The 26969-nt window shown below is 41.1% G+C and overlaps 2 protein-coding genes, 1 long non-coding RNA gene and 2 other non-coding genes across 7 annotated transcripts in view; 3 read left to right on the forward strand and 2 right to left on the reverse strand.

The window, feature by feature from the left end:
* Nucleotides 1-8976, reverse strand: part of LOC148373391 (sphingosine kinase 1-like) — a 41019-nt gene extending 32043 nt beyond the window's left edge. Inside the window, exons 1-2 of the mRNA XM_088354579.1 lie at nt 8925-8976; nt 4017-4760 (exon numbers count right to left, since the gene is read on the reverse strand). Coding sequence (XP_088210705.1) covers nt 4017-4443 — 427 coding nt within the window. The 5' untranslated portion in view covers nt 4444-4760; nt 8925-8976. The remainder of the gene's footprint in view (nt 1-4016; nt 4761-8924) is intronic.
* On the forward strand, nt 8506-9677 carry LOC148373392 (uncharacterized). Its single transcript, XR_015852898.1, has 4 exons — nt 8506-8769; nt 8958-8985; nt 9158-9202; nt 9357-9677. It is a non-coding gene; the product is annotated as an uncharacterized LOC148373392 (long non-coding RNA).
* On the forward strand, nt 9022-9090 carry LOC148373393 (small nucleolar RNA SNORD49). Its single transcript, XR_015849098.1, has one exon. It is a non-coding gene; the product is annotated as a small nucleolar RNA SNORD49 (small nucleolar RNA).
* LOC148373394 (small nucleolar RNA R38) lies at nt 9222-9289 on the forward strand. The gene has a single exon (XR_015849096.1). It is a non-coding gene; the product is annotated as a small nucleolar RNA R38 (small nucleolar RNA).
* Nucleotides 9401-25337, reverse strand: fbf1 (Fas binding factor 1). Of its 3 annotated transcripts, none has more exons than XM_088354463.1 (29): nt 25106-25337; nt 25003-25033; nt 24843-24890; nt 24706-24757; nt 24574-24613; nt 24227-24344; nt 24061-24129; nt 22895-23044; nt 22677-22803; nt 21369-21499; nt 21211-21304; nt 19798-20235; nt 19672-19731; nt 19536-19582; nt 19203-19249; nt 18019-18066; nt 17809-17934; nt 17560-17660; nt 14477-14683; nt 14282-14389; nt 14052-14191; nt 13862-13980; nt 12537-12659; nt 12277-12453; nt 10700-10876; nt 10468-10605; nt 10293-10359; nt 10078-10229; nt 9401-9572 (listed from the first exon to the last, which is right to left on the reverse strand). In XM_088354463.1, exons 1-29 carry the CDS (start codon nt 25106-25108, stop codon nt 9480-9482), a joined length of 3231 nt encoding a protein of 1076 aa, XP_088210589.1. In that variant the 5' UTR covers nt 25109-25337; the 3' UTR covers nt 9401-9479. The 3 variants fall into 3 exon arrangements, with proteins under 3 accessions (XP_088210589.1, XP_088210512.1, XP_088210434.1); XM_088354386.1 differs by having other exon boundaries at nt 10293-10383; XM_088354308.1 differs by having other exon boundaries at nt 10293-10386.
* Between the last annotated feature and the right edge of the window lie 1632 nt (nt 25338-26969).

Consider the following 26969-nt stretch of genomic DNA (forward strand, 5'->3'; position numbering starts at 1 on the left):
AAATATTGCTGTTTGTTAAGTTTAAACTTTAGCAGACACTCAAAATAAGGAGAGAAGACATCGATGGATTTTGATCTTGCAAGGAGGACCAAGAGGAGCCTTTAGATAAGACAATTCCATCCCGCCCTAAAGCCCTCTCCTGAGCCCCATCTTTTTGCTATTTATTCAAGGTAACAAAAAAACAGATCAGCCCTAAGTAGTGTGGAAATCAAAGAACATCGAGATGATTGGCTGACAGCGACGATGTTGTAAAAGTCAAAACAAGAAACAACTGTGTGCAATAACAGTCAAAATAAGGAAATTGCATCCTATGATATCTAAGTTGTCATTAATGTTTTTTTTACGTGTCGCAGCTGTAGCCAGAGTAAATGTTTTGTAGCCGTAAAATTGTTACTGATGGTTGGCTAGATACAAATGTAGCACCACTGAAGGCCTAGGTGTGAAATGCACAGCCCGCCACTGCAAATAGCACTACGTATATTGAAGAAAGCACATACAGAACTAATACTGGAGTACTCTACCTGAAGGTTGTAGCGATATTACAGCCATAAAGATTTGCATGTAGCCCTTCAAAGCTTGTTGGTTAGAAACGCTAACAAAAGTCAATCTTTGGTGAGGATAAATAACCCATTCTTCTGAGTGCATACCAATATTATTCTCCTCCACTCAACATTGTGTTGTTTTGAATATACCGGTACTTCATGCAATCATTTTGTTTAATGTTTCATTTGCTTGTTAATTAAAATTCAGAGTACCTTGAAATAAATGCAATCCCTACCAAAAAAATGGTCAAGATGCAAAATTGCTGCCTGTTGGAAAATTGGTTGAAATTAGTTTTTTTTGTCTGAGTCAAAAATGGAAAATCAGACCCGTATGTTAAAAAAAAACAATGTGTGTATGTATATAAACTGACCCCGTGATTTTAGTATTTAATTTTATAGTTGTAAATATGGCTTGGATGTGATTATATACTGAAGGGAGAATATCAGTAGGGAAATCTTACGCGTCCCTGTACAGTGTGTTTGAAGTGGCCCTACCGATAATGAACTCAGTTGTATTTTATAGAGCAATATATAAATGCAAACATTTCTTTTTTAACGTATTGAGCTTTGCATTTTTGGCAAATTGAAGATAATTAGTCACATTAAATCAGTGGTGGGTCGTCAGTCCTGCAAGGCCTTCCCAGCTGGCCTCAAAAATATCTGAATCATGTGTTGTAATTGTAATTAGTCCATGTTTACTTATTAAATAATTCCAAATCGTCCGTCAGCTACCATTTTTGCTTTCCCCCCTAGTGGTGCTGCTTCCAGAGGTGTTCTTCCCTATTTAAGCGTTTTAACCAATCACATTTCAGCCATCACTTGTTGCCAGGTTCAGAAATCTTCCCGTAGGCCTTAACAAATAATTTTGAAGGTCCTGCAGCAATAACATAGGTGTCGGTAACGCTATTGGTTTAGCCAGTCAGATTTCGAGTTGGCAAAGTGAGGGCCTTCTGGAAAGCTTCGGTAAACGTGAGCTATGGGGTTGAAATGCACCAAAGACTAAAATCTATTATTCTACTAAGTAATAATGACATTCATTATTTCTACTATACAGTAAACTTGTTTAAACTTTGAACTTTTTATACTAAGTAAGTTTAATGTCAAGCAACTCAAAAACTCTAAAACGCATGCAACAAAATGTCTAAGTAAAACGCTTTTCAGAGCAACGCAAAATATACTATTAAATATAAGAACAGAGTTTACATTTTTTATGTAAGACTTATTGTTCGTGAAAAACAAAGGAAACAGATGTACAAGTCAAGTCATGTTTATTATTGTCGCCCTTAATGACAAGGAGTCTCAAAGGGCTGCACAGACCACAGACTATTAAAAACTACAGACAATTATTGAACCATCCCTGATCTAAAACCTACATGAGGCCAAGGAAAAAATCAATCTCTCAGCATGAGAAAATGGACGAGACTTTGAGAAGGAAACGAACATGAGGTAATCCCCTTCCAGGATGACCAGTTTTAACCTTGTTTACACTTAACAAATTTAAAGGCAACATCACAGAATCCCTGGAAAAAAATGCATATAGCCCAATCACAAGACTAAAAAAAAGTGAACTAGCTCTTGCTTGGTGGGAAGCAGGATCAAAGAGCTAGTTTGTTCGCGAACGACACATGGGCCTAAGGATGAAATGCACGGCCCACCACTGCATTATATTCAATTAAAGTATGTTCAAACGATAGAGGGCATTCTACTTTTTGATGTAAAAATAGTTGTAACGACAGTTGAGTTACAAAATGGTATTAATAACGCGTTACAGTACTCCATACCTGTCAACCTGTACGTTTTTGTCGCACAAAGTACGTTTATTATGCATTTTAAGACGTGTACGACGTACGAGAAAATCTGTACGGAAAAATGCAAATTTGTCAATTATGAGTACCATCTGGTATACACCGACTATCACAAAACGGCAAATCAATCAATGTTCCTGCACGGAGTCTGCGCTCGGAAAATGCCGGTCTACTTGTGACTCCGAGAGCCAAGGAGTCTGCAGGCTCGAGAGCGTTCTCCATCCAGGCCCCGGTGTTATGGAATGCCCTGCCTCCGGGGATGAGATCTGCAACCTCAACGGAAGTTTTTAAATCAAGGCTTAAGACACACTTCTATTCCAAAGCTTAAGATTGATGCCCACCTCATATTCTGCATTGACCTGTCTTTTTCCGACTGCCTGCCTGGTGGTGATACGAAGGAGAAGGACTATTTGAGATGGGTCAGCGCACCAGCGTTTGACCTGAAGCATGTCAAGCCCTGCATTTACCAGCTGGCAGAGATGGGAAGCTGCGTCGTGGCCCGTCATAGACTTTCTGGACTAGTTTACAGGCTGGGGGTGTCGTTGCTGTCATGCACTTTCCGGACATTTTCAACATCTTACCTAGTGTTTACTATTCTGTGTACAGTAATGCTAATTGTGATTCACCCTGGTCAATCCTGGAAGGGGGATTACCACATGTGAGGTCCTTTCTCAAGGTTTCTCTTTTTTCCTCACGCTGAGGTTTTTGAGTTGTTCCTTGCCCGCATGCTGGTTTAAGATCAGGTAATTGTGCAATTGTACTCATGTGCAGTCCTTTGAGACATTTTTGTGATTAAGGGCTATATAAATAAATGTGACTAAACTTGACTTAAAGTCAAACGAGTTCGCCGCGGTAGCCTCTATCTCGGTATCGTTTTTTTTCCGTTGCAAACGAAGCGAGCGGTTTGATGCTACTGTGCATATGCGTCTGCCGCCTGGGGATTTCCCATCGTGCATCATTCCGTGGTAGTTGTGTAGTGAAAGGAAGTCCGTCTCTTTTTCGAGAACCGGCTTTTTCGGCTCAACTCATTAAAGGGAGACGGCTCTCAAACGGCTCACTTGCTTTGATGCATTATAATATGAATTATTATGTTGTATAAAGAAGTTAGGAAAAAAAGGAAGTATAAAAGCAGAAAATGAAAAAAGACAGGTTTGTGGTTATCACTTTAATTAGTATATTACCAACAACAATTTAATGCAGAAAATGAATTCATAATTTGAATAAGAAAATGTATTATTCTACTAAATTATATTTGCATGTATTTTTTTCCTTCTATGGTGAACTTCCAAGCGACTTAATTTTTGAACTTTTTTTATAGTAAACCTCATTCATGTCGAGAAACTCAGTATCTCAAAGCAAAATGTTAATTAACAATATATGATATAACGAAACACATGTTAAACTACATAAATAAACACGTTTGAAAAAAAATATGGTGTAAGATTATTTTGTATTTTGTAAGGAAAAATATGGGAAATAAGTTTGTAAGGGCATGGAGCCGTGGAGGTTGACAGGTATGATTACTCGTTACTGAGAAAAGCTCTATTGTAAAGCGTTACTCCCAACTGGGGTTGGCCAGTGTGCTTTACTTGTGTTTTTCATCTTTTACACACTCCAATTGCAGGATGTCCCAAATGCACGAATGTAAACAGTGCGTGACCTTGCTCACCGTCTTTCCGGGGCGCCTGCTGCGCGGATGCATCCCTGATGGCACAAGCCCACCGCTCAGCCTCCCGCAGGTTCCTTTTGGCGTCTTGGACCAGAGCCACCCGAAAGCACTGCTCCACTCGCTGTCGGGCCACGCCGGCACTCATCCAACGCCGCTTGAACGGATAAAAATAGGCGCTGAAGTAGGCGCCCACGTCCGCGCGATCCGGTCCTCGATACGCCCGGCAGCCGACGCAGTCTGCCAAGTTGAAGACAACCTTCGTCCGGCCGGGGGACGACGAGATCCTCTGAATGGTCAGGGCGCTCTCCGTTAAGTTCACAGAGAAGCGGACCTTGTCGTCGAGCGTGTCCGTAAACTCCCCGTACAGCGTCCCCACGAAGCCGTTCCGCTGATGGCTTGGCTCCGCTTCGGGGGCCTCCTTCTCCATCCCGGCCAGGCAACTGCGAGGATGGCGGTGCGCTGACGACTCTTAAGTAGAGTTCTGTTACGGGACGCTGGGGCGCGAAGGCAACATTCTCGGTTCAGAGTCTCTTCCTAGTGGTCAAAAGTCAAACTGCAGCCAAAATGGACCGTTTCCTCTGTGTCGTTTGTGATCGAAGATACTTGATGAGCTGACTCTTGGAAGTGAGCGACGGGAGCCGTCTCCTCACTAATCAAGAGCCGGTTCCCTTTGAGACGCTTTTCTTTCTTTGTCATAACTGTCAACCTCCAGGGCTCCATGCTCTTACAGACTGTCGTATTTTCCTTTACAAAATACAAAAAAACGTGTTTATTTATGTAGTTTAACGTGTTATATTGTACATGTGTTTCGTTATATCATATATATGGTTAATTATCACTTTGCTGTGAGACCTTGAGTTGCTCGACATGAATGATGTTTATTATAAAAACCGTACATAAATTAAGTAGTTTGGACATTCACTGTAGAAGGAAAAAATACATGAAAATATAATTAAGTAGAATTTTCTTATTCAAATTATTAATTCATTTTCTGCATTAAATTGTTGTTGGGAATATACAGATTAAAGGGATGACCACAAACCTGTCCTTTTTCATTTTCTCACATTATACTTCCTTTTTTCTTAACTTTTTTATACAACATAATAATTCGTAATATAATGCATCAAAGCAAGTGAGCCGTTTGAGAGCCGGCTCTCTTTAATGAGTTTAGTCGAAAAAGCCAGTTCTCTAAAAAGAGACGGACTTCCTTTCACTACACAACTACCACGGAATGATGCATGATGGGAAATCCCCAGGCGGCAGACGCATACGCAAAGTAACATCAAACCGCTCGCTTCGTTTGCAACGAAAAAAACCATACCGAGATAGAGGCTACCACGGCGAACTCGTTAGACTGGATTGATTTGACGTTTCGTGATAGTCTGTGTATACCAGATGGTACCCATAATTGACAAATTTGCATTTTTTCGTACAGATTTCCTTGTACGTCATACACGTCTTAAAATGCATAATAAACGTACTATGTACGGCAAAAACGTACAGGTTGACAGGTATGCTTTGTTAACTTACACTATAAGCCATTTCGACATAGTTCTCGTATTTCATAATTAATATGTTGATGCACTTAAGAAAAGATAGATTTGTCGAAGGGATCAATATCCCAGGAAGTGGGGGACAAATTACCAAGTGTGTTTTGTACATGGATGATTTTAATATTTTATGTACTGACCGCGCATCTGTTGGAAGAGCCCTTGACTTGACTGACCTGTTTGGGAGGGCGTCTGGGTCAAGGCTAAACAGAGAAAAATCACAAGTAAAGTTTTATGGAATGTGGAAAGAGACAGAAAAGGTAGGACTCCCGCTGACGGTGTTAAAGTCAGACCAGAAAATCCTAGGGATAAAATTCAATGCGGATGGAGGAGGCGAGACCAACTGGGATGACGTGACAAGGAAAGTTAGGCAAAAACTTGTTTTTTGGTCACTCAGAAAAATGACAATAGAGGGGAAGGTCCTTATCATCAAAGTGATCATCCTCCCAATGCTTTTGTCAATCAGTTTAGTTTTTATGCCCAAAAGAAACGTGCTGTTACAACTGGACCGAGCCATCTTTCGCTTTGTCTGGGGATCAAAGTGGGAAAGGATAAAAAGAGATACAATGAAAAAGAAAAAGGAAAAAGGGGGAAAAGGAGTGCCTGACCTCCAGCTTTTCCTGGGAAGCAAATATGTCTCTCTCCACTTCCAAAGCGCTGTGGGCCCACCCAACAACCCGAAAAGTCAAGCGATGACCCGGTTTTGGATGGGCTCATATTTGCGGAAGCTAAAGCTTGTGCCAAACAATCTTTTGATTCCGGTTTCATTTAACTTGCCACCAACACATCTCTTTATTCGGGATTTTTTAAGGAGGTTTGATTTGGAAACACAAGAGTGTCACACCCTAAAAAACCACAGGGCCCTTATTGCTATTGTGCAAGGGCGTTTGGCGAACCTACAACGGTTTGGAGTAACGTGAATCATCCTGCCCTCCCAAACAGACTACGAGACTTGTCATGGATGGTGGCTCATGAAGTTCTCCCAGTCAGAGCCGTAATGCACCACCGAGGTATGTCGGCGACTTCGACGTGCCCTCGACCTGGCTGTGGCGCCCAGGAGTCGGTGAGGCACCTTTTTTGTGAGTGCAGTGCTGCCGAGGTCTTGTGGACAATGGCCGACCAACTAGGAAAGTTCCCGGACTTACCAGCAGGGGAGGTCCCTGATGCACAGTACGTACTTTACGGGGTGAGTCGGTCGATGAGGTCTCGGAGCGACTTTGCCAGGGACTGGCTCACTCTCGCTGCCATCAAGGACGCCATCTGGACCTCCAGAAACCTGTTGGTGTGGAGGTGCAGGCAGATCCCCCCCGTGGCTGTGCTCCAAATGGCTGCAGATACCATACAATCTGCGAGCGGCGGGCCTAGGACGCAGCAATAAAGAAGACTCGTCTGCACCCACCCAGAGGGGGGAACCTGAGCTACACTGGGAGTCCCGGAAGCAACGGGAGCTACACTGCGGGAGTCCCGGCAGCAACGGGAGCGTCTGCACCCACCCAGAGGGGGGAACCTGAGCTACACTGGGAGTCCCGGAAGCAACGGGAGCTACACTGAGGGAGTCCCGGCAGCAACGGGAGCTACACTGTGCGAGTCCCGGCTGCAACGGCCTGGGTTGTGGAACCCAGAAGGGAGAGGACCCACACAGACTGGAGGAATTCTGCTTGGGAGGGTGGGATGACAGAGCTATGCTCTTGCACAATAGTACTGCCTTTTACACGCTGGTTAACTGCTGATAAAATGTCGGGAAAGAATGTTAAAACGTCATATCATCACGTCATATTGTCAGATAAAAAAATGTGAATATGCTTGATGGCTGTTAGGATTATCATGTTTGTTTTTTTTGCTGCTGTTGGTGTCTGTGGATTTGCTTGGACCGAGGACAATCGACTTTGGCCTGGTCGGATCTATCGACACTGACAAAGATGTTATATAATGAAATCGTGAATATGCTTGATGTCAATAAGTTTGTTCAGACAAAAAAAGACAATCGACTTTATATTCTGGACGGATCTATTGACACTAACAAAGATGTTATATAATGAAATTGTGAATATGCTTGATTGCTAATAGGTTTTTCGAGAAGGGTTGTTCAAACCTCACATTGTGTTTGCTGTTAATACCGTCATATTGGAATATAATATTGTGAATGTGCTTGATTGCTATTGTTTTTTTTTTGTTATTAGTGTCAATAAATTTGTTCAAACAAAAAAAAACTTAAAAGTCAGTACGGTTTCTCCAATTTACATTTTCGTGTGTCTTTTTCAGATATTGACTTGCAGATTTACAGTTGAAATACTAATGTAATTTAGTAGAATATATATTTGCATTGATTTAGTCTGTTGATAATGTTATATTATTATCAGTAATATACTACAGGGTTAGCTCTCTTTTTTCTTTTTTCCCCTGCCTTTTTCTTCCCCCCTAGTTTTTTACTCCTATATTTGCCTTTTTCTACTTTTTGTGCTCTCTTTAGTCCTTTTTCTTGTTTCGTTTTTCCTAAATTTTTACTTGTTTCTTGCTTTTATTCTTTCCCTTTTGCACCTTTCTCTTTTTCTTTTGTATTCATTTACCTATTTTTTTCTTTTTTTCATTGCTTTATTGACTCTCTTGCTTTCTTTATGTTTAGGTAATTTAAGCCATAATGTGTCATAATAATTGGTAATATACGGATTCGAGCAACAAAACCAAACTAAAAATCCGTATTGGAGCCGAAAGAGACGGCTCTTCTCAGTGAGCCGACTCGAAATAGCCGGTTTTCTAAAAAAGAGCCGTAATTCCCATTACTAAGAATAATCATTTTCTTCCATTTGAAATGCACTAAATTTGACTGCAGTGTTATATAGACAAGTTTTCAGAACAGATATAATAGGTTGGTAGTTTCATGAACATACGTAACCGCGCCCATTCTTTTCTTACGTCGGTTGTGACGTAAATGTGAAATAAAATCAAATCACGCGAGACAACCGTTCTCTACGCCCTGCTACGACTAGAAGGCGAAGGCTGCTGAGTTAGACCAGGCAAACATGCTGCTGCTTTTAATTCTCTATACGAAGTTTTTGGACGAAGATATTCCACCTTAATTTAATATGTGATTTAAGCCCAAATGGCTTGATAATCGTAACTGTTGTGAAAGGATACTAGCTTGTAAGCGTGATCAGAAGCAGCACGTGGTGCAGCGCATTCCTTCGGCAAAGTAGCGCAAGAGGGTAAGGTTCCCTGATCGGTGTCATTGACTCTTAAATTGGAAATTTTTCATATTGTGATGATATTTGTTATCCCTGTCTGAAACAACGTGTGGAAACAATGGTATCTGAACAGCAATCGCTTGTAGGACTTTTTGAAAAATTACAAGATTACAAACCTCTTCGATCTAAAACCTTCGTCTTTATTTCAGGTGAACTGCCATCCATGGAGATGACAAGGTCTGTTCTTTGATTTACCTTTCTAAAGTACTAATATCCTGTGATGATATCAGCTGCATAGGAAGTGCCGTCTGATGCGAAAACTGACGATGAGCTATTCTGAGAAATGCCCCAGGGCGAATAGTATGACAATTGATTTGGAAAGGAATACTTAATTTATGTTTTCTTGCAGGAAACTGGCGGTCGTCAGATTATTCCCCACACAGGTAACTAACTGGTAGGTACTGTGTGCAAGTTAACGCCTGTGATGATACGTTATCCCTGTCTGAACATAAATGTTGAGTCATGGTAATCTGAGGCACATTTAAGTCTTGTCTCAAATTCCTTGCCTTGTAATAATTGTAACGTTTTCATATTTTCCAACTTTTCAGGTGTGTGTGTGGAGCAGGAGTAAAAGATGCAAGCAAAAGACAACTTCTTAATAAACATGATTTTATTTAAAAACATGTGCAAAATTGACTTGAATTAGTAAAGCTTCTGATACAGAGCTACTGTCATACTATTGGGGCCCAGTGTGAATTTTGTTTGTGAGACCTTTTCTTCAGGTTATCTAGAAACATCTGTTGTTCTTGGAGATAGTCATGATCCTGTGTGGATGAGTTCAACTGTTAGATGCAAATCCATACAATACCCGAATGTATACGCTATATTCTTAAATGTTCCATTTGTAATAAAGATATCCATCATGCCAATGTTTTTTTTTTAGCTGCAAAATTGTATTAAGAATTTACATTTGCTGTGTCAGCAAGCTGGATATAATTCACCCCATTTAATACAACACTAGGGAATGTCAATACTGCACATTTAATAACTACAATGCACCCCTTAACCTTAATGTATTTAGGTCAAGGTAAAATCCATATAGGCATGGATCATTTGATCTGTAATACATGCTAATTTCTCAACAAAATCCTAAAGTTGCATTGTAGTTCATTATCCAGCAATAGTTTTGACCATTGGGTGCTAAATGATGTCTCCTGAAACCCCAGCTTAAGTATTTGGGCGGGAACAATTTCCTATTTTCCCATTAACTATTGTATGCGTCCATCTAGATGAGTGTACACAATGAATTTTAAAAGAATAGCCACTTACTTTTCGTGCATTGTATTTCCATATGGCCAAACTTGCCTGTAGTGCAACAGATTGAGAATTTGGAATTTGAGTGATGGGTTCTAGGTTTGGCTCCACCCTTGCTGTTGGAATTTGAGCGCTGGGTTCTAGTTTTAGCTCCACCCTTGCTGAGTCTAAAATGAACATGAACAATATTGTCACAAAAGTTTAGAAGGAAAGTAAAGTGTTCACATCACCTGCCACAATTGCATCCGTTTGTGTCAGAGACCCACTCAAAGGTTCCGATCTAGGCTTGTCACTTTCCTGTGGATTAAACCGTATCCGTTCCTGCTATTCAGAGAGCGTGTATTATGCCCACTACTTTCCATGAACTTGTTATGGGGCTGATGGTGAGCACAGAAGACAAAATACCTGAAGCACACGTTGCTCGAGCTGTCTCAGCCTCTCTATCTGCGACTGGACCGTTCGCAGCCTTGCTTGGTGTTCTGACTCCACACGCTTGGCTTCCTGCAAAGCCTGTTCACCTTCCTCATGCTTTTCTGCTGCCAGCTGAGAGTGAAAAAAAAATAAAAATCAGCCTCAAGTAGTGTCATTTCATTAGGCACGATCGACTGATTCCCATATTTATTGTGCTATAATCCACCTTGCTGAATGCATCCACTTCCTGTGCGCGGATTTTGAGCTTCAGGGCCATGCTGCTTATTCTCTCCTTCTCCTGCTCCAGTTTTCCTTTGAGTTGTTCCAGGGCCTCTTTCTCCTGCGCCACAGCAGTCTCTTTGAGTTTCAGCTCTCCACTTCGAAGCTTCAAATCAGCTTGTTCCTACAAACAAAATAAAGTTATTTTTTGAATGTTTCTGAAATATAAAATTGGATGAAAACCAATAAACAATGAATTCAAACTGATCATCAACAGTACTTCAAAATCACAATATTTAAAGAAAAAGGTTTACCTGAAAAACTAGAATATATAAAGTAATAATTGCTAATTATTCATCCATTATCTGCCAGTCGCAGGGCACACAGAGACAAGACAACTCACTCACTCATTCACAACCAGGGACAATTTGAACCGGCCAAATCAACCTGACAAGCATGTTTTTATACGTGCAAGGAAACCGGAGTGCCCGGAGGAAACCCACGCAAGCACGGGGAGAACATGCAAACTCCACACGGGGAGGCTGCAGAAGCTGGACTTGAAGCCTGAACCTCTGCACCGTGGGGCTGCGCACTCACACCCAGACGGCGTGCCGCCTGTGCTAATTATTATTTTCTTTGAATCAAAGCTGTCTGGATGAATGGCTACAATGAGCAGTTTGCAAATAAGAGCTTTTCAAAGCAGGACGAACACTCTCAGGGTAACTCTCCTGCTGGTTTCCTGAAGTAGGAGTCACTGAGCAGGATGATTGTTGGCAATAATATTAAAATTTATATGTATTGTACTTTTCAGACACAGAAATTCAACTCAAAGCAATTAAAAAAGCATTAAAGCATTAAATGTAAAATAAGAAAATCATCCCCAACCAAACATATTGGAACGTCAAATACACAGACACACACACAAAATGGGTAAGAAAAACACGACATACACTCGAAACTTTCCAATATATGTACAGGGAACGTTTGCTTTAGGCACACAGTTCGTGGGTTTGGGGCAGGCGTTGGTTGGGGCAAATCTTGAAAAAATGGTAAGTCCCATGTTAAAAAGGGGAGACACACAGCCAATACATTGGCACAGACAATACACTGAATACACTTGTCTGGTACGTTTTCGCTTGAAAAAAAACTCAATAGCCTGATTCGGGTGTAACGTATTCAAGTAATGTATTAGGCACCATGCTGTCCGCTGTCATTATTTTTAGACAGAGTTAGCACACAGGTCTTTCCTCATCTCAGGCGCTCCATAATATTCATTATATTTTCTTGTCTTTTCAGTAGATTTTTCTTATCTCTGTCACTCTGTTCTCTTTTCTTTTCTTTTTTAAGCTGTAACTTGAGGGTTTGCTATACTTACGGTCTACACCGTGTTATGTGCCAAGCACAAATTCTCAATGCGAACAACTCCTTCACTACCAAGTGCACATACAGCCAATGAGAGCACCACTGCTCACTAATGAAATTGCACTTTACTCTCAGACACCAAAAAGAAAGGTCCTGAGGTCAAACACGCCTGCCCTGAGAGAGCTCCCTACCCCACTGTAAGAAACACTGGTTTAGGCTCACCTGTGCAAGACTCAAAATGGAGTCCTCCCTCCTCTCCAGCAGAGCACTGACGTCCTGCTCGGCCCTTTCTCGTCGCCGCTTTTCCTGGGCGTGAAAGAGGTTCCACTCAGCGGCCAGCTTTCTTCTCTCCTCCGCACATTGCTGCATCACTGCTTTCTGTTCATCCAATAGTGCACTCTAATGTGTAGCCAGAAGGAAACATAGGAAATGGCATCTCCACGTTTTTGTCATGACTCAGCCGATTTTAAGCCTTACAGCACCTTGGCTCTTTCCAACTCCTCTCTTTCCATAGTCAGCTGCATGGTTTGGGAGCGGCGTTCTTCATCCAGGCTTTTTAATGAAGAGTCTATTTTGGCCTGCTCTGCTGTCATTTTCCAGCGCTCCTGAAAAATAATAGTAATTGGCACTAAGATACGTGTCAAACTCGTAGCCTGCCATATCATTTTATCCAGCCTAGACGACAATGCTAAGAAGCACAAGAGAAAAATAAGATGCAATTTTAAGCCACACTGTCCGTCGAAAATCTTTTTAAAAATGTATCGCATTTCCCTGTAATTCTGTTTTATTTTTACATTTTTTTGAATCAACACAGGCTGTAATGTTGCCAAAATGGTCTATGGGGTCAAATACAAAGTCGTGGTCGTTTGTCCGCCATGGCTGTAAAGATACATAAAGTAGTTTGGGTAGACAATTTTGTTGTAATTTTGATTCCAACGACATTTTACCGTATTTTACCATACATTTTATGATTTACATTTCCCAATCAAAATAATGCCATATTTTAACTACGTTTTTTGGCTAAATAGGAACAACGACACTTAAGGTGAGAAAAATGATCTGCTGGTGGAACAAGATTTTGTGTCATTAATTAATTTATTTATTGCAGCAAAAGTTTTCATAAAGCAACATTTGTTAGTACCGCATGAATAAATCATGGTCAAATAAAAGTTCCAACTTGCGGCCACTATGTTGCTCTGCAAAAGTAAATGATTGAACAAATACTTGACGGCCAGCTGTTTTGCGAAAAATAACAATTTGTTGTCAGTAGTTGGGTGAAATTTGACAATTATAATTGTGGCAAAACAAACAAAGACTCACGTTGGTTGAAAAACACAGTTTGAACAAATCAGTAGATGTGTAATGGTTTATTCTGGGCTGTATATTTGGCTTACAATGGAAGGGAAAAAGCAAAGATCAAAAGACAGCTCATAAATTAAAACTTATAGTTTGGGAAAACTCTTATAGCCCCATTGTGTAATATTTGATCACTAGATGGCACTGTTGTCTAATGCGAACTAAAACCAGTGCCAAGAGCACAGCGTTGCAGCAAAAGACGGCAGCGACTACTAGGTATGGATTCTACTATGTAAAAGATATACATATTTCTCGACCTATGATTTTTTTTATTTAATCATTTATATGATGGTTATTTTTTTTTGCCTAGTATTCAATGGGTTTTTTTTTACAGAATGAAAGTTTTTTTCTACCACTAGGAGGCACTAAATATTACACACTGTTCCTTTAAAACAAGCAACTGATATTTAAAAAAATAATAAAAAAAAAGAAATGTATACATCTGACGAACCTTCTCAATTTGTCTCTGCTGTTCACTGATCTGACTGTCCATCCTGGAAATGATTTCCTTCAGGTAAGCCTTCTCCTCAGTCATCATTTTTTGCTGTTGAGTCAAACGGTCCTGCATGACTGAAACAAATGTGTAAGGTTGCATTCAATTTTGTCCAGTTTATGAATCTCAATCACTGCCGGGTGCCCACTTCGAAGCTGCTCATCTCTCTGTCGAGCTCCCTGCTCTAAGCCGTGGCTAGTGTCTTCATGCCTGCTCTCCACCAAAGTGGAGAGATCCCCAAGCCTGAAAGAAAACTTCTCCATCTTCTCGATGACTAGCGCCAAGGACCTGGATAAAAAAAAAGTATGGTACATCAATTGCAACAATGCAGATTTAAAAAAAACGTAAAAATATTTTCATACTAAATATGTGGCCGACCTGGTTTCAGATGTTGCACTTGTTACGGCATCAATCTCTTCTTCTTTCAGCCTTTTCAGACGATTGATGTGATCTTCATGGTCTTTCTTCATCTCTATAATTGATTTTCTGAAAGTCCAAAATAAGTCAATGTTAATACATTGGCAATTAAAATGCAGAGTAAGCCTTTTATCATTATGCATTTGAGAAGTGTACCTTTGCAACTCTCTGAGTCTCTCTACATCTCGATCTTGGTCTTGCTGGAACTGGGCTAGTTTGCGCTGGTAGTGAGCATGCAGTTCAGATTGCTCTTTCTCAGCCGTTTGCGTTAGCATCGCCAAGCGCTCAATTAGATCTTTGCTTTCCTGCCGCACCCGTGTCTCCAGTTGGGCAGCAGATTCCTCGAGAAGCCGGACACGGGTCCTTTAAGTGGCACATAAGAGGGTTTAAGTGAGTGTTTTTCAACCAGTGCACCGGGGCACACTAGTCTGCCATGTGACCTTATCTTGAGTGCCGCAGGAATTTACCCCCAAAAAAACCTTTGCAAAAAAGCATGCCATTGCAAAGTATTCTTGCTTTCTTCTATTGATCAGCTGAGTAGCTGTTCAGTTTAAACTCTACACTCTTCCCCGAAGGGGCCGGCTGCCCATGTGTGTTGTCGTTCTACATGTTGAGGGCATCTGGGCTTTACGTGCGGACATCCTGGTGTGTGTTTGGCCTCCATGGGCTCCCAGGGCTGGTTTGGCGTCCAAACTCACGTCGCCTCTACCCGTGTTAGGCCTCTCAGGCGGCTGGTTTGGCGCTGGGTATTTGTGCCGTCTAGCTCAGACACGTCATTTTGGGCACCTGGGCCCTATCTACTTTGTTGGAGGCACGCAACGGCTTCATTCCCATGCTGCTCCTTGTGTCCTATATTGGGGTCTCCAGCTAGTGCGGGTTGGCTTGTTGGCCTCCCGTTATGCTGTTTGCTGAGGCAGGCCTTCAGTGGGTTCCCGGTAGGGCTGCGCTCTTGCTCACCTTGGCTTCTGCTGAGAGCGTCTGCGAGCCTCACGCCTTAACCGCTGGCCCGCCTGCCTGCGGTGGCGCTTGGACGGTGCTGGCGTCGTGCGGTGGCTGATTGCCGCATTCGTCTCCGAGGCGCCTACAGGCCCCTGTTTTGGCTGCTGTGTATTGTGAGTACTGGCTCTTCCCCTCTGTGGGGGGATCTATTTTGCCCCGTGGGTCTGTTGTGCTGCAAAATTTTCGCAGTGAATTTTTCATTCGCCCGGTCACCTTTCGTTCGTTCGTTGTGACGGCTTGTCTGGAGTTTGTTTTGTCTGAGTGGTGCTTGTCCCACTGGATTGCAAGGACTGTTTCCAATACTATGCTGTGGCTGCCCCCTGCCTTCATGAGTTTGACTCTTGTTTTTAGCCCAAGCCATATGGCGGCAGTTGGTCAGGAGGTAACTCGTTTTGGGACTGAGAGGTCGCAGTTCAGATTCCTGGCACCTTCGAGTTAAAGGTCGAAGTGTCATTGGGCAAGACATCCATCCATTCATATCCATTATCTGCACCGCTTATCCTCAGTAGGGTTGCGGGGGTGCTGGAGCCCATCCCAGCTATCTTCGGGCAGTGGGCAGGGGACACCCTGAACTGGTTGCCAGCCAGTCGCAGGGCACACAGGGACAGACAATTCGCTCGCTCATTCACACCTAGGGACAATTTGGACCGGCCAATTAACCTGACATGCATGTTTTTGGAATGTCGGAGGAAACCCACGCAAAAACGGGGAGAACATGCAAACTCCGCACAGGAAGGTTGGTAGCTGGATTTGAACCCAAGACCTCAGAACAGTGCCGCACACGCGCTAACCACCGCGCCGCCTTGCTTGGGCAAGACAGTGAACCCCTAATGCTCCCGATAAGCAGGTAGGTGCCTTGCATGTCTGACGCCGCTGTTGGTGTGTGAGTGTGTGCATGAACAGGAAAGAGTGAAACGCATTGTAAAGCACTTTGGGATGTTTTTAGCGACTTGAAAAGCACTATGTAAATGCAGACCATTAACCATTTGCATACCATATATTTTAAAACCAAATTAAACAAAACTGCCAAACCCGCTCTCCAGACAAAAGCTAACTTTTCAGCACATTTTAGTTCTCTGTGTAAGGATATAAGATTTGAACAAATACATTATACCACTTTAAACTCGTCTCCCTCCCAGAGTTACTAAAGATCATTAAGGCTCAGTTTGGCTATTATTTTTTATTAATAAATGATAGCCCCCAAAAAATGTGCAAGCATATTTCATTTGTGAAAACTGCAAACAAAAAGTTTATAGATGTACTTCCCTTCAGCGCAGTGGATCCGTGTAAGAGGGGAGCATGCTGTGTGTGCATAGCACCGCCCACCCAAATTGTTCTGTGTCCTTGGCTAACGTTTTTGGGTAATAACAGTTTCTGTTCTGTGGGTTATTATCAAAGTGTTTCAATCGTGAACATACATTATTCAATGAGCTTCCATATGAAGGATTCTTTAGTGATGTACAGCCAAAATGGGGTCTGTGGCTGTGACACCACGACTATAAACTGTAGTTAACTCTGTGCCCTTAACACACAGGATTGAACAGATTAGTATTATCAGCGTTGCTTTGGCTATACACGCACTAAAATAGACAGAATTGAAATGCTACAGAGAAAATGTGCACAAGTATAATTTTATCTCTGAGCCAAATGTACTCATGAAAAAAGCCATATCTAGCTAGGTTCCTGACCCCTGACCTAGAAACGCAGTTATTTTTATGACATACTCATAAATGTATTTTGGGCAGACCATATCATTCAACGGCCTGGATTCGGCTCGCGGGGCGCAAGTTTGACATTTAAATTTAAATACACATTAGATAGCACATCATTTTTTGGTTTGACTGACATATACCTTTTTGCTCTTTTTAAGTACGAGTTTTCATACTTGTGGAAAAAAGATGAAATGTAATGAATCTAGTAAAACTGGTTGAAAATGTAGTAAAATCCCAAATTACAGCAAAAATATTGACCAAAATGAATAACCTGTATGATTTCCAGAGTCTCTGTTACCCCAAATAAATAATAGTCAATTTAGTCAAAATCATAATTTAAGCTTTATAAAAAAAACATGCAACTGATGCTGGGAATTAATTTAAAAAATATTTTTGACCGAGTGTGTCCAGAGACTTTTTTTTGTTAAAAAAAGTCTGCCTCTACTCAAAAAGTTTGGGAAACATTGGTGTAAGGATGCGTCACACAAGGATGAAATTATAAATTTGATCTTGGGAAAAATACAGTACTTGTGTGCATTTTCCAGGAATTCTATGTCTTGTTTATGTCGCTGCTGGACACTTTCCAGCAACATTTGACAGTGGTCCCGCTCCAGCTGCAGAGTCTTAACCTGGACAAAAACGAATGAGAGTTGTCTTTATTGTCATTGAATACATCGTAGTGAACATTGTTTAAAACAAAATTGGACCGAGGTCTGGAGTTAAACAAGCTTCCATCATACAGCATGCAAAAGTATTCACAATGCAGCATTACATTACCTGACCCTCCATCTGAATTATGTGTTTCTTTAAATCCGCATCATCCCCATGTTGCTGATCGTTGGGTTTTTGCACAGCCCCAACTTCCAAAACCTCCTGGAGTCCCAATAACTGTGACTGCATCATCTTTTGCAAAGAAGTGGTAAATGTGTGGTATTGGTCTTACAGAATTAAAAAAAAAACAAAAGCATTAAGTAAGCACTTCCTGACCTGCTGTTGTAGTAGCAATTGCTTTACACTGTCAGACGAAAATGGCCCCTGCTCACAAGACAAGCAATTCAAATACTCGGCCAAATGTAAATCATGACTTCTAGGCATGGGATGAGACAAATCCCAAAAGACCTAATGTCTCACGAGACGGAAAAAATACCAGACAGGAAGGAGGAAAAAAACTCAAAATACTGTAAATATCATCAGGTTCTTGTTTTACATTTGAGGGGAAGACAACAAGAAAGTTTATAACTCCCTCGGAAATGTAAAAGTAAACAATTGATGAACATGGTAATAATTTAGGTTACAGGGTCACTTTTCGATTGATGCTGCTTTACAGCATGCAGCCTAATTTTCCTCCAACTGATTTTCAATTGACTGGAAAGTTCTGTAATACATTATAAATTTGATTAAACAACTTAAAATGTATTTGGGCTAACTCAGTTTTTTCCATGCCATTTTGTTTTTGTACTACTACGTTTCACTCAAGACCAGAAGTCTAATTTAACAAGGTAGATTGTAAAGCGATTTACCAGATATGACGCGAGTACTGCAAAGATGAGCGTTCTACCCTCACATGGGGCGGCATTTTCCCGTTAGGAACCACAAGAAAAAGCCAGGTGGCTCACTTCCACTTCCATCACATGAAGTTGGTCTATTTGGTGTGATTTCTCATATAAACTTAAGACAATGATATATGGCATTTAACCTTTTTCAATGGTAATCAATACATTGAAGTGTTCATCTATAAGCATATGTCTGCTGTGTCGTTGCAGTTTCTGCCCTGGACGTGTGCAACTCCTTTGATCAAAAGATAAGCAAAAGCAATTTAAAAGACACCAATGCAAATGCAGTGGTTAAACACTAAGAGCAGTGCATGTGTTTTTCTAGTCAGGCAAGCATTCATGGCATGTTAAATGACTGCAATGGGCTTACAAACCCCTCCAATTTTTTACAAGTTCCGGAGCAGGCGTCTCTGTGGGTGGGTGCACATACCATTGCTCTTATAGCTTTAGAAATCAGTTTATGAAAAAACAGTTGCTGCAACCTTTTCCTAACAGTGAACCCTAACAATTGGTAATCTGACAGATAAAAGTATGACCCAATTAATTAATATCTTGTGGATTGCATCTCGTTAGGTTTTGATATCGCCCCATGCCTGACCACTACAATGAAAGAAATACCTGTTGCCAGACGGCTGCTGAGTTTGGCATTGGGTTTGGCTCAGGCACTGATGGAAATAAATAAAGGTAATTTTACAGGAGAAGGAAGGCAGTCCACTGATGCAATGACGAATAAATGTTATTCATAGCAAAAACCCGGCAACCCACCAAGCCCATAAAACACCGGGGGGAAACACTGGGTGAAGAACAAATGTAACATCTGCACAGGAGATATCCTGTTTTTTAAACCTGGGAACACTTGGTGAATGCAAATGGAATTCCAGCATAAAAGTACCCTGATGTACACATAAAAAAACAACCCTTACACTCTTTAGTTGTGATATATTACAGTACCTTGCTTGGTTATTTCGTCTCTTTCAAGGGCATTTCTTCCAACAAGGCTTTGTTGTTAATGTAAAAAGCAAAAAAAAAAATGCAAAGGTTGGAAAATGAATGCATACATTATATAATACTGATTTAAATTATTTACCCAATATCCTTGGAGGACGATAATGGTTTCCCTCTGCGAGATTGTAAAGTGGTTTCCTTGCTGTAAAAGGGGGGAAAAAATGAAAATAACACATAGCATTTGAACATCGAGGGATTATAATATTACCTAACAAGTGACTCGAGATCAACTTCTTCACCAAGAACTAGGGATTGCTCCTGATTTAATATTTTGGCATCAGAGTTTGATCCTGTGAATGTCTTTTTCCGATTTAGGGCTCCCACCAACCAGTCATCCTCATTCTCCTTTTTCTTTTGGCTTTTGCTCACCTCCGGCTTTACTGCTTTGGTGTCAGTCAAAACCAAGGCTTCAATTTCCTTCTTAGAAGTTGATAAACTCTGTTCAGCAGACAGAGAGAGTTTTCTCTCAAATAAGGGACGGTTCTGAGACTTAGTGGAAGCCCTCTTCTCTTCAATGTCATCTTCAATGCAGCTCTCTTCTTCATTTGCTTTGAGACATAGCCAGTCAGCTGGGTTGCGGGAACGAGTGGAGCTAATAGGTGTCTTTTTCTCTGAGGTGGGGGCGCCGATGTGCTCTGTCGGGAATCTTTATTATTTTTTTTTTTAAAGAAAAAGAAAAAGGACATTGTCTTCTTACATATTGAATAGGTTCTTCATTTTTAAAATAACATTCTTCCATTGCAACCCCCAAAAGCCACAACTAATGTTTCAGTTTATTCATTTAAAGAAAAAAAACATAGCCCTTGATTTTTATTTCCAAGTGGCATACAATATTTTTGATTAGAAATTAGAATAAAAACTCTAAGGTAATATTAAACTGTACTTTAAAAATTCAATCTTAACCACCTTTGCGTAAAAAAAACAGAACTATTACCGGCCTTGATCAAATTGATTTCCTGTCTATGACTATTTTAGCATGTATGATTGGGTCTGCATGGTGTACTTTGTCTCTTCATCGCTCTTTTGGTGTTGTAGTACTTTCGCTTTACCTGTGTGAGCCGCTCTAACGCTATTCCTGCAAAATTATTGGCTGGTCCTCGTCACCTTCTTGGTCTCCTGAATGTTGGTCCGAACTTGCGTTGTCATTGCATTAGCTCTCCTATTTTCTCCAGTGTTTGGGGTGATGTAGTTACAGTTTGTATTGTCGACTATTATAGAACGTTATTGTTATTTTTATTTATATGAAAATTATTGTTATCGTTTTATCGCCTAGGCCTACTTGTATATGATTTCAGCATTGATGATTTTTCCTAGTTGCGTGGGTTTACTCCGGTTTCCTCCCACAGTCTAAAAACAAGCATGTCAGGTTAATTGGCCGAGTCAAATTGTCCCTAAGAGTGAATGAGTGAGCGATTCGTCCGTCTCTGTGTTCCCTGCAATTGGCTGGCAACCAGTTCAGGGTGTCCCCTGCCCAATGCCCGAAGATGTCTGGGATTGGCTGCAGGCACCCCCGCGACCCTACTGAGGATAAGCGGTGCAGATAATGGATGGATGATTTTAACTTTATTTTTATTCGAGAACCACTGTTTTATGTCAAGTTAAGAAACCAAAACATACGCACCCAATTGATTGCCTACGAGACTTGTTCCTTGAAGCAGTGTCTCCCATGTTGGGCTGTAATGACTCAAACTTGAGGTCATCTTCCAAAATGGCCACTAAAAAAATAACATAAGCGTGTTATTAAGTTTAAAAACTACATAACATTCGCTGACATCTTACCCTTTTTTTTGGAGTTTGTCTCCTGAGGTGGAGGCTGGTCTTTCTTATCACCCAAAGACCATTCCTGCTGGCGGGAATTGCAGTTCTCCAGAATCTCATCAAGTCTGGTTCGAGCTCTTTGTGGTTGCTCACTGCAGTAGGGAAGCAGTACATTAAAAAATATAAACCAGGCCATTAAATGTGCCATATGGCATAAAGGGGGCAGGAGTAAACATTTAGTCAATGGGAATTCATCATTATTAATAAAAAAAAAATGACATGATAATAATATTAAGACAGGGGAGGGCCTGGGTGTCAAACTCAATTTAGTTGGGGGTGGCGCCGAAGTGAAGGTCTGGATGAGGTTGGGCCAAATCAGGTTTTCTAACAAAGAAAACCTCTGCTAAAAAAAGCACTGTTCTCAAATATATACAGTGTTCTCGTTTGCCCGCGTCCCTGCATCCTACACGCATTATTTTTACTGGGGACGCATCGTGTCAAATCAACGTGCGAACTTTTTTGACGCGAAATTGTCATCATCATTTTTTAACAAAGATTTACCACACTCCAAACTTTTTGTGAGGCAGATCCGCCATTGTTGTTTTGGTCTCGCGGTTAAAGTTTTCGTCTGCACGCTGATCTCCAGTTCGAGTTGTGTAGTGAAAGTCCGTTTCTTTTTAGAGAACCGGCTTTTTCGGCTCAACTCATTAAAGAGAGCCGGCTCTCAAACGGCTCACTTGCTTTGATGCATTATATTACGAATGATTATGTTGCTGTATTGTGTAGTGCAACAAAAACAAGTACCAAAAAGCACATTAAGAACACAAACTATGGAGACACAAAAATCAACTATTTTTCTTATTTTTTGCCTTTCACAAGGTTTTTGTTGTTGTCTGTGGCAACAAGATGGCCAACAATGATGCCAGCACCCTTTAGGTGAGGGTCGTGTTATATAAAATAAATCAGATTTCTTGACCTCCGAGTATTTAAAAAATGCACATTCATTGGATACTTTGTGTATTTTTGTTTATCATTCAAATAAATGTATATATTTTAATGAATTGATTTTTTTCACCACTAGATGGCACTAAATAAGTACGGAATGAAATACAAATTTCTCGACCTGTAATGCAATGTATTATAGATTATTTTCTTGATCAATATTTTTTAATGAACTATTTTTAGCACCAGGAGGCCTTTAATAATGTATACTGTCCCAATACATTTTCATATTAAGGCTGTGGCCTTAAACTGTCATCCTGCAGGCCACAATTGCCCCCCAGGCCATAAGTTTGAGACATCTGTTGTAGGGGAAAACAAAGCTGTCACCTTTCCCTGTTGGACCGAATCAAATCATCTTTTTTCTTGGGAGTTTGAATGTCTAAGCAAAGTCCGTCCATCAAATCTCCTTTTTCATCATCAAAGTCAAATACGTTAAGTTTTTTTGCTGCACCAGCTGGTTGAAAAAAGAAAAGAGAAATACAAACACAGTAGAGTTCAAATGAGCGGTTTAAACTAAAAAAATAACTATCATTAAAAAATCTTACTTTTTTGGACATCAGATGCGGAATGTGATGGGAGTGATTTTTCTGGTTTAGTCAGCTGAACATTGGGTTTAGATTTAGCCTGCTTTTTATTTTGTGGGAAATCTTCCAGTAGGTCAACAAGATCATCTATATCATCCTGGTCATCTAGTTCTGCAATAAAATAAAATAAAACATTTTTCAAGAGGATGTGTTGTGTAGTCACTAAACACTGTATACAAAGTAGCCAAACTTGTTGCTGCTGCCCATGTTTGATTTCACAGAGGTGAGCTTTGGTAATGTTCAAGCTATGCTAATTAACATAATGTGGTCATTCTTTTAGAAAAGTCAGCCAAATGGGGTCATTTAACTATCATACGGACATAATACAATTTCTGGGTTTATGTACAGTTGTTTGGCTAACTATCCATCCAGCCATCCATCCATTGTCTTCCGCTTATCCGGGGTCGGGTCGCGGGGGCAGAAGCCTTAATAGGGAAGCCCAGACGTCCCTATCCCCAGCCACATTCTCCAGCTCATCCGACAGGATCCCAAGGCGTTCCCTGGCCAGCCTAGAGACATAGTCGACCCAGCGTGTCCTGGGTTGCCCCCAGGGCCTCCTGCCGGTGGGACATACCCGGAACACCTCCCGAGGGAGGCCTCCAGGAGGTATCCTTATCAGATGCCCGAGCCACCTCAACTGGCTCCTCTCAATGCGGAGGAGCAGTGGCTCTACACAGAGTCCCTCCCGGACGACTGAGCTTCTCACCTTATCTCTAAGGGAGAACCCAGACACGCTGCGGAGGAAACTCTTTTCAGCCACTTGTATCCGGGATCATGTTATTTCGGTCATAACCCACAGTTCATTTCCATAGGTGAGGGTAGGAACGTTGATCGACCAGTCGATCGAGAGCTTTGTCTTTCGGCTCAGCTCCCTCTTCACCACGACGGACCGGTACAAGGTCCCAATGACGGCAGACGCTGCACCGACCCGTTTGTCGATCTCCCGTTTGTTTGGCTAACTAATAGTTCACTATAGTTCGAGACCTTAAATAGATATGGACTTTGAAAATTGTATTTCAGAGTACTAAATTGATATATATTTTCTCTCAGGCAGTACTTTCAAGGGCACATTACAGAGGGTTGCTGGTGTTTTGTTTTTTTTTTTTTTAATAAAATGACCTACTCACCAGAGAAACTAAACTTTTTGGTGCGGGATAAAGATGAGTTTATTTTCTTCCCTTCTTTGGCAGCTTTGTCTGAGTAAGGTGAGAAAAATATAACAAATTCTCATTCATATCAGGAGGACATCATATCCCAGTTTATATAGAATCACAAAAGGCGCCGCTGCATTACCATCTTCTTTTGGTTTGACATCATGACCCATGTCTTGTTCTGGCAATAAGCCTTCCTTAAGAAATATCTTTGATTTTGCTGTTGGTGAATGAGTTATTTTCTTCGTATCATCTTCACTCTATAAAGTGAAAGAAAGAAAACAGACAAAAAGTTAACAGCGAAAGCTAAAAATAAAGCTTTACCTAAATGGAGGAGAGGGTTACACCAGTGTAATTATTCACACAGGATATTTTGGAATGTGTTTGTGGTTAAAGCTGACATTTAAAATAACAATCTATAAATTAACTCAAGCGTTATTGTATAATAACAATAAAATGTAGGACTTGAAGATTTTACTGTTCACGAACCTCAATGCTGTTGTCATATAAATTGTCATCATCCACCATACTGAGGTTTTCAATGTCAGATGCCCAGGGAGAAAGAATGGGATTGTTAGTATTCACACCTATAATTTGTTTCATTTAGATAGTATAACGTACCTTTGTCCTAATCCACCTAGTCCTGACTTCTTTGTGAGTGGGGGTCCTGGTGCTAATTTGTAACATTTAAAACACGGGGATACTATTGCAGTCAACTCCCTTCCAATGTAATTCATAAAATACTGATCATCACTTACCGTCTCCGTTAAAGGAGCTGTCAGTGAGATACCCACCACTGAACGAGCCTTGGAAGAATAATGAAACGATACACTTGAGACAGTAACTACCTTTAGTATTTGAGATTTTGATTTTCGCTTTTCCAACATTTCCCAGCCACGTACAATACACAAAACTTACTTTTAGGTGATTTCCCTTTTGGCTTGGTGGCCTAAAATAATAATAATGCAAATAGATGAAGAGGGACATAATTTGCCAAGAAAACTCGCTCAGGGATGCTCACCATATTTGTTTATATAGCATTACGCTAACAGTGAACTGGCAACTTTAGCATAAAGGAGTCGTCTCGTCTCCAACGGTGATCACAAATACGCGAGTGCTCGCACAGCAACGCTTTACGCAGGATATAAACTCAAGAAGAATGGTAACCACGTATAAAAGTGTGGCAGCTTTATGTTTGTAGACAAACTCAACATGAAGACTTGAATCAATGAAGTCGGTACGTTTCCGGTTTACGCATTTACTTGCATTGTGGGAAATGAGGTTTCTATGTGTTTAGTTGTCGTCTATGTAGTCGTCATGACAATGTCAGACTCTAAAATGGGTCTGTCGTTTCCTGTTATGTATTGGGGAAGTACAGCCTGGTGGCACCCATCAATTTATTCCAAAGTGGTTATAAATAACTACCCTCAATTGGAACTTAGCACAAATAATGTCCATCTCGTTTCCTGTGCGGAGTTTGCATGTTCCCCCTGTACTTGTGTGGGTTTCCTCCCACATTCCAAAAACATGTGAATTGTCCCTTGGTGTGAATGAGCAAGAGAGTTGTTTGTCTCTGTGTGCCTTGCGACTTGCTGGCAACCAATTCAGGGCATCCCCTGCCCACTGCCCGAAGATAGCTGGGATGAGCTCTTGCACCCCCGTGACCCTACTTTGGATAAGAGGTGCAGATAGTGGATGGATGGGAATAACATTGTTTGGACGGTTCCAGTTTTTTTTTTAAATACCTGCAAGGCCATTTTAAATCTAGAAGGTGGTGCTGTTAACAAAGCAAAACAATGTAAACACACGTGGACACAATTTGAATTGTTTGCCACAAACAGTCCCAATATTATAGAGCAGGGGTGTCAAACTCATTTTAACTTGGGGGCCACACAATAGGACAAACATCCTGTCGGGGGCCGGATTAGTAGATTATAGAGAAAGAAAAAGAGACAAAGAAATAAGAGAAAGAGGGAGGGAAAGGGAGTGAAGGCGGGACAAAGAAAGAAAAAGAGAGAGAGAGTGTGAGAAACAAAAGATAAAAAGTCGTGAGTAAGAGGGAAAGGAAAGAGAGACGAAGAAAGAAATCAAAAGAAAAATAGAAAGACAGAAGGAGAGAAAATTGAAAAGAAAGCGCAAAGGGTATAAAGAGAGAAAGAGAAAGGAGAGAAAAGGAAAAAGGAAGTCAAAGCAAAATAGGTTAAAAGACACAGAGAGAAAGAGACAAAGAACAACAAAGGAAGAGACATAGAGAGTGAAAGAGACAGAGTGGGAGAAAAGGGGTGGAAGAGAGAGAGAGAGAGAGAGAGAAATAAATACAAGTACAGTGTTTTTGTGAGAGGCACCTGGCTTTGGCAACATCAAGTTCATATATTTCAACCTGCAGCTTGTTTTTCTCTTGCGCTTCTCTAAGTGTTGTCTGGCGGGCCGGTTTCAAACCCTTAGCGGGCCCGATGTGGCCCGCGGGCTACCTGTTTGACACCTGTGGTATAGGGTATCGCCGGAGCCATAATTCAGCAACGGCTCTCATATTTGCACCGGATGTGCTCTCATACATAATAGTGACAATGTTGTGTTCATAAAGATAGGTCAAACTCACGGTATTGAAATGGTCTCATAAACACATGTCAACATGTTACTGTGGCGTGATCCGATTGTTTATGTTATATAGTTGTTTACCACTGGAGGATGCTAATGCTTTATGAATGAGTGCGGCTGCAGTTGTTTACATGATTGACGTCAAGCGTTACGACATACTGTAAAAATCCAGTTGTTTGAAATGCGATGTTGGATGTTCTGGTAATTCCTGAAAAAGCAAGTGTTTATCTCCATTAACAAGTGAGTTCATGACACTTATATACTTAGGGTTCAAGCCATGGGCGTAA

Source organism: Urocampus carinirostris, chromosome 1 (assembly GCF_059441175.1).
Source record: "Urocampus carinirostris isolate Australia breed hairy pipefish chromosome 1, RoL_Ucar_1.0, whole genome shotgun sequence".
Taxonomy (NCBI): domain Eukaryota; kingdom Metazoa; phylum Chordata; class Actinopteri; order Syngnathiformes; family Syngnathidae; genus Urocampus; species Urocampus carinirostris.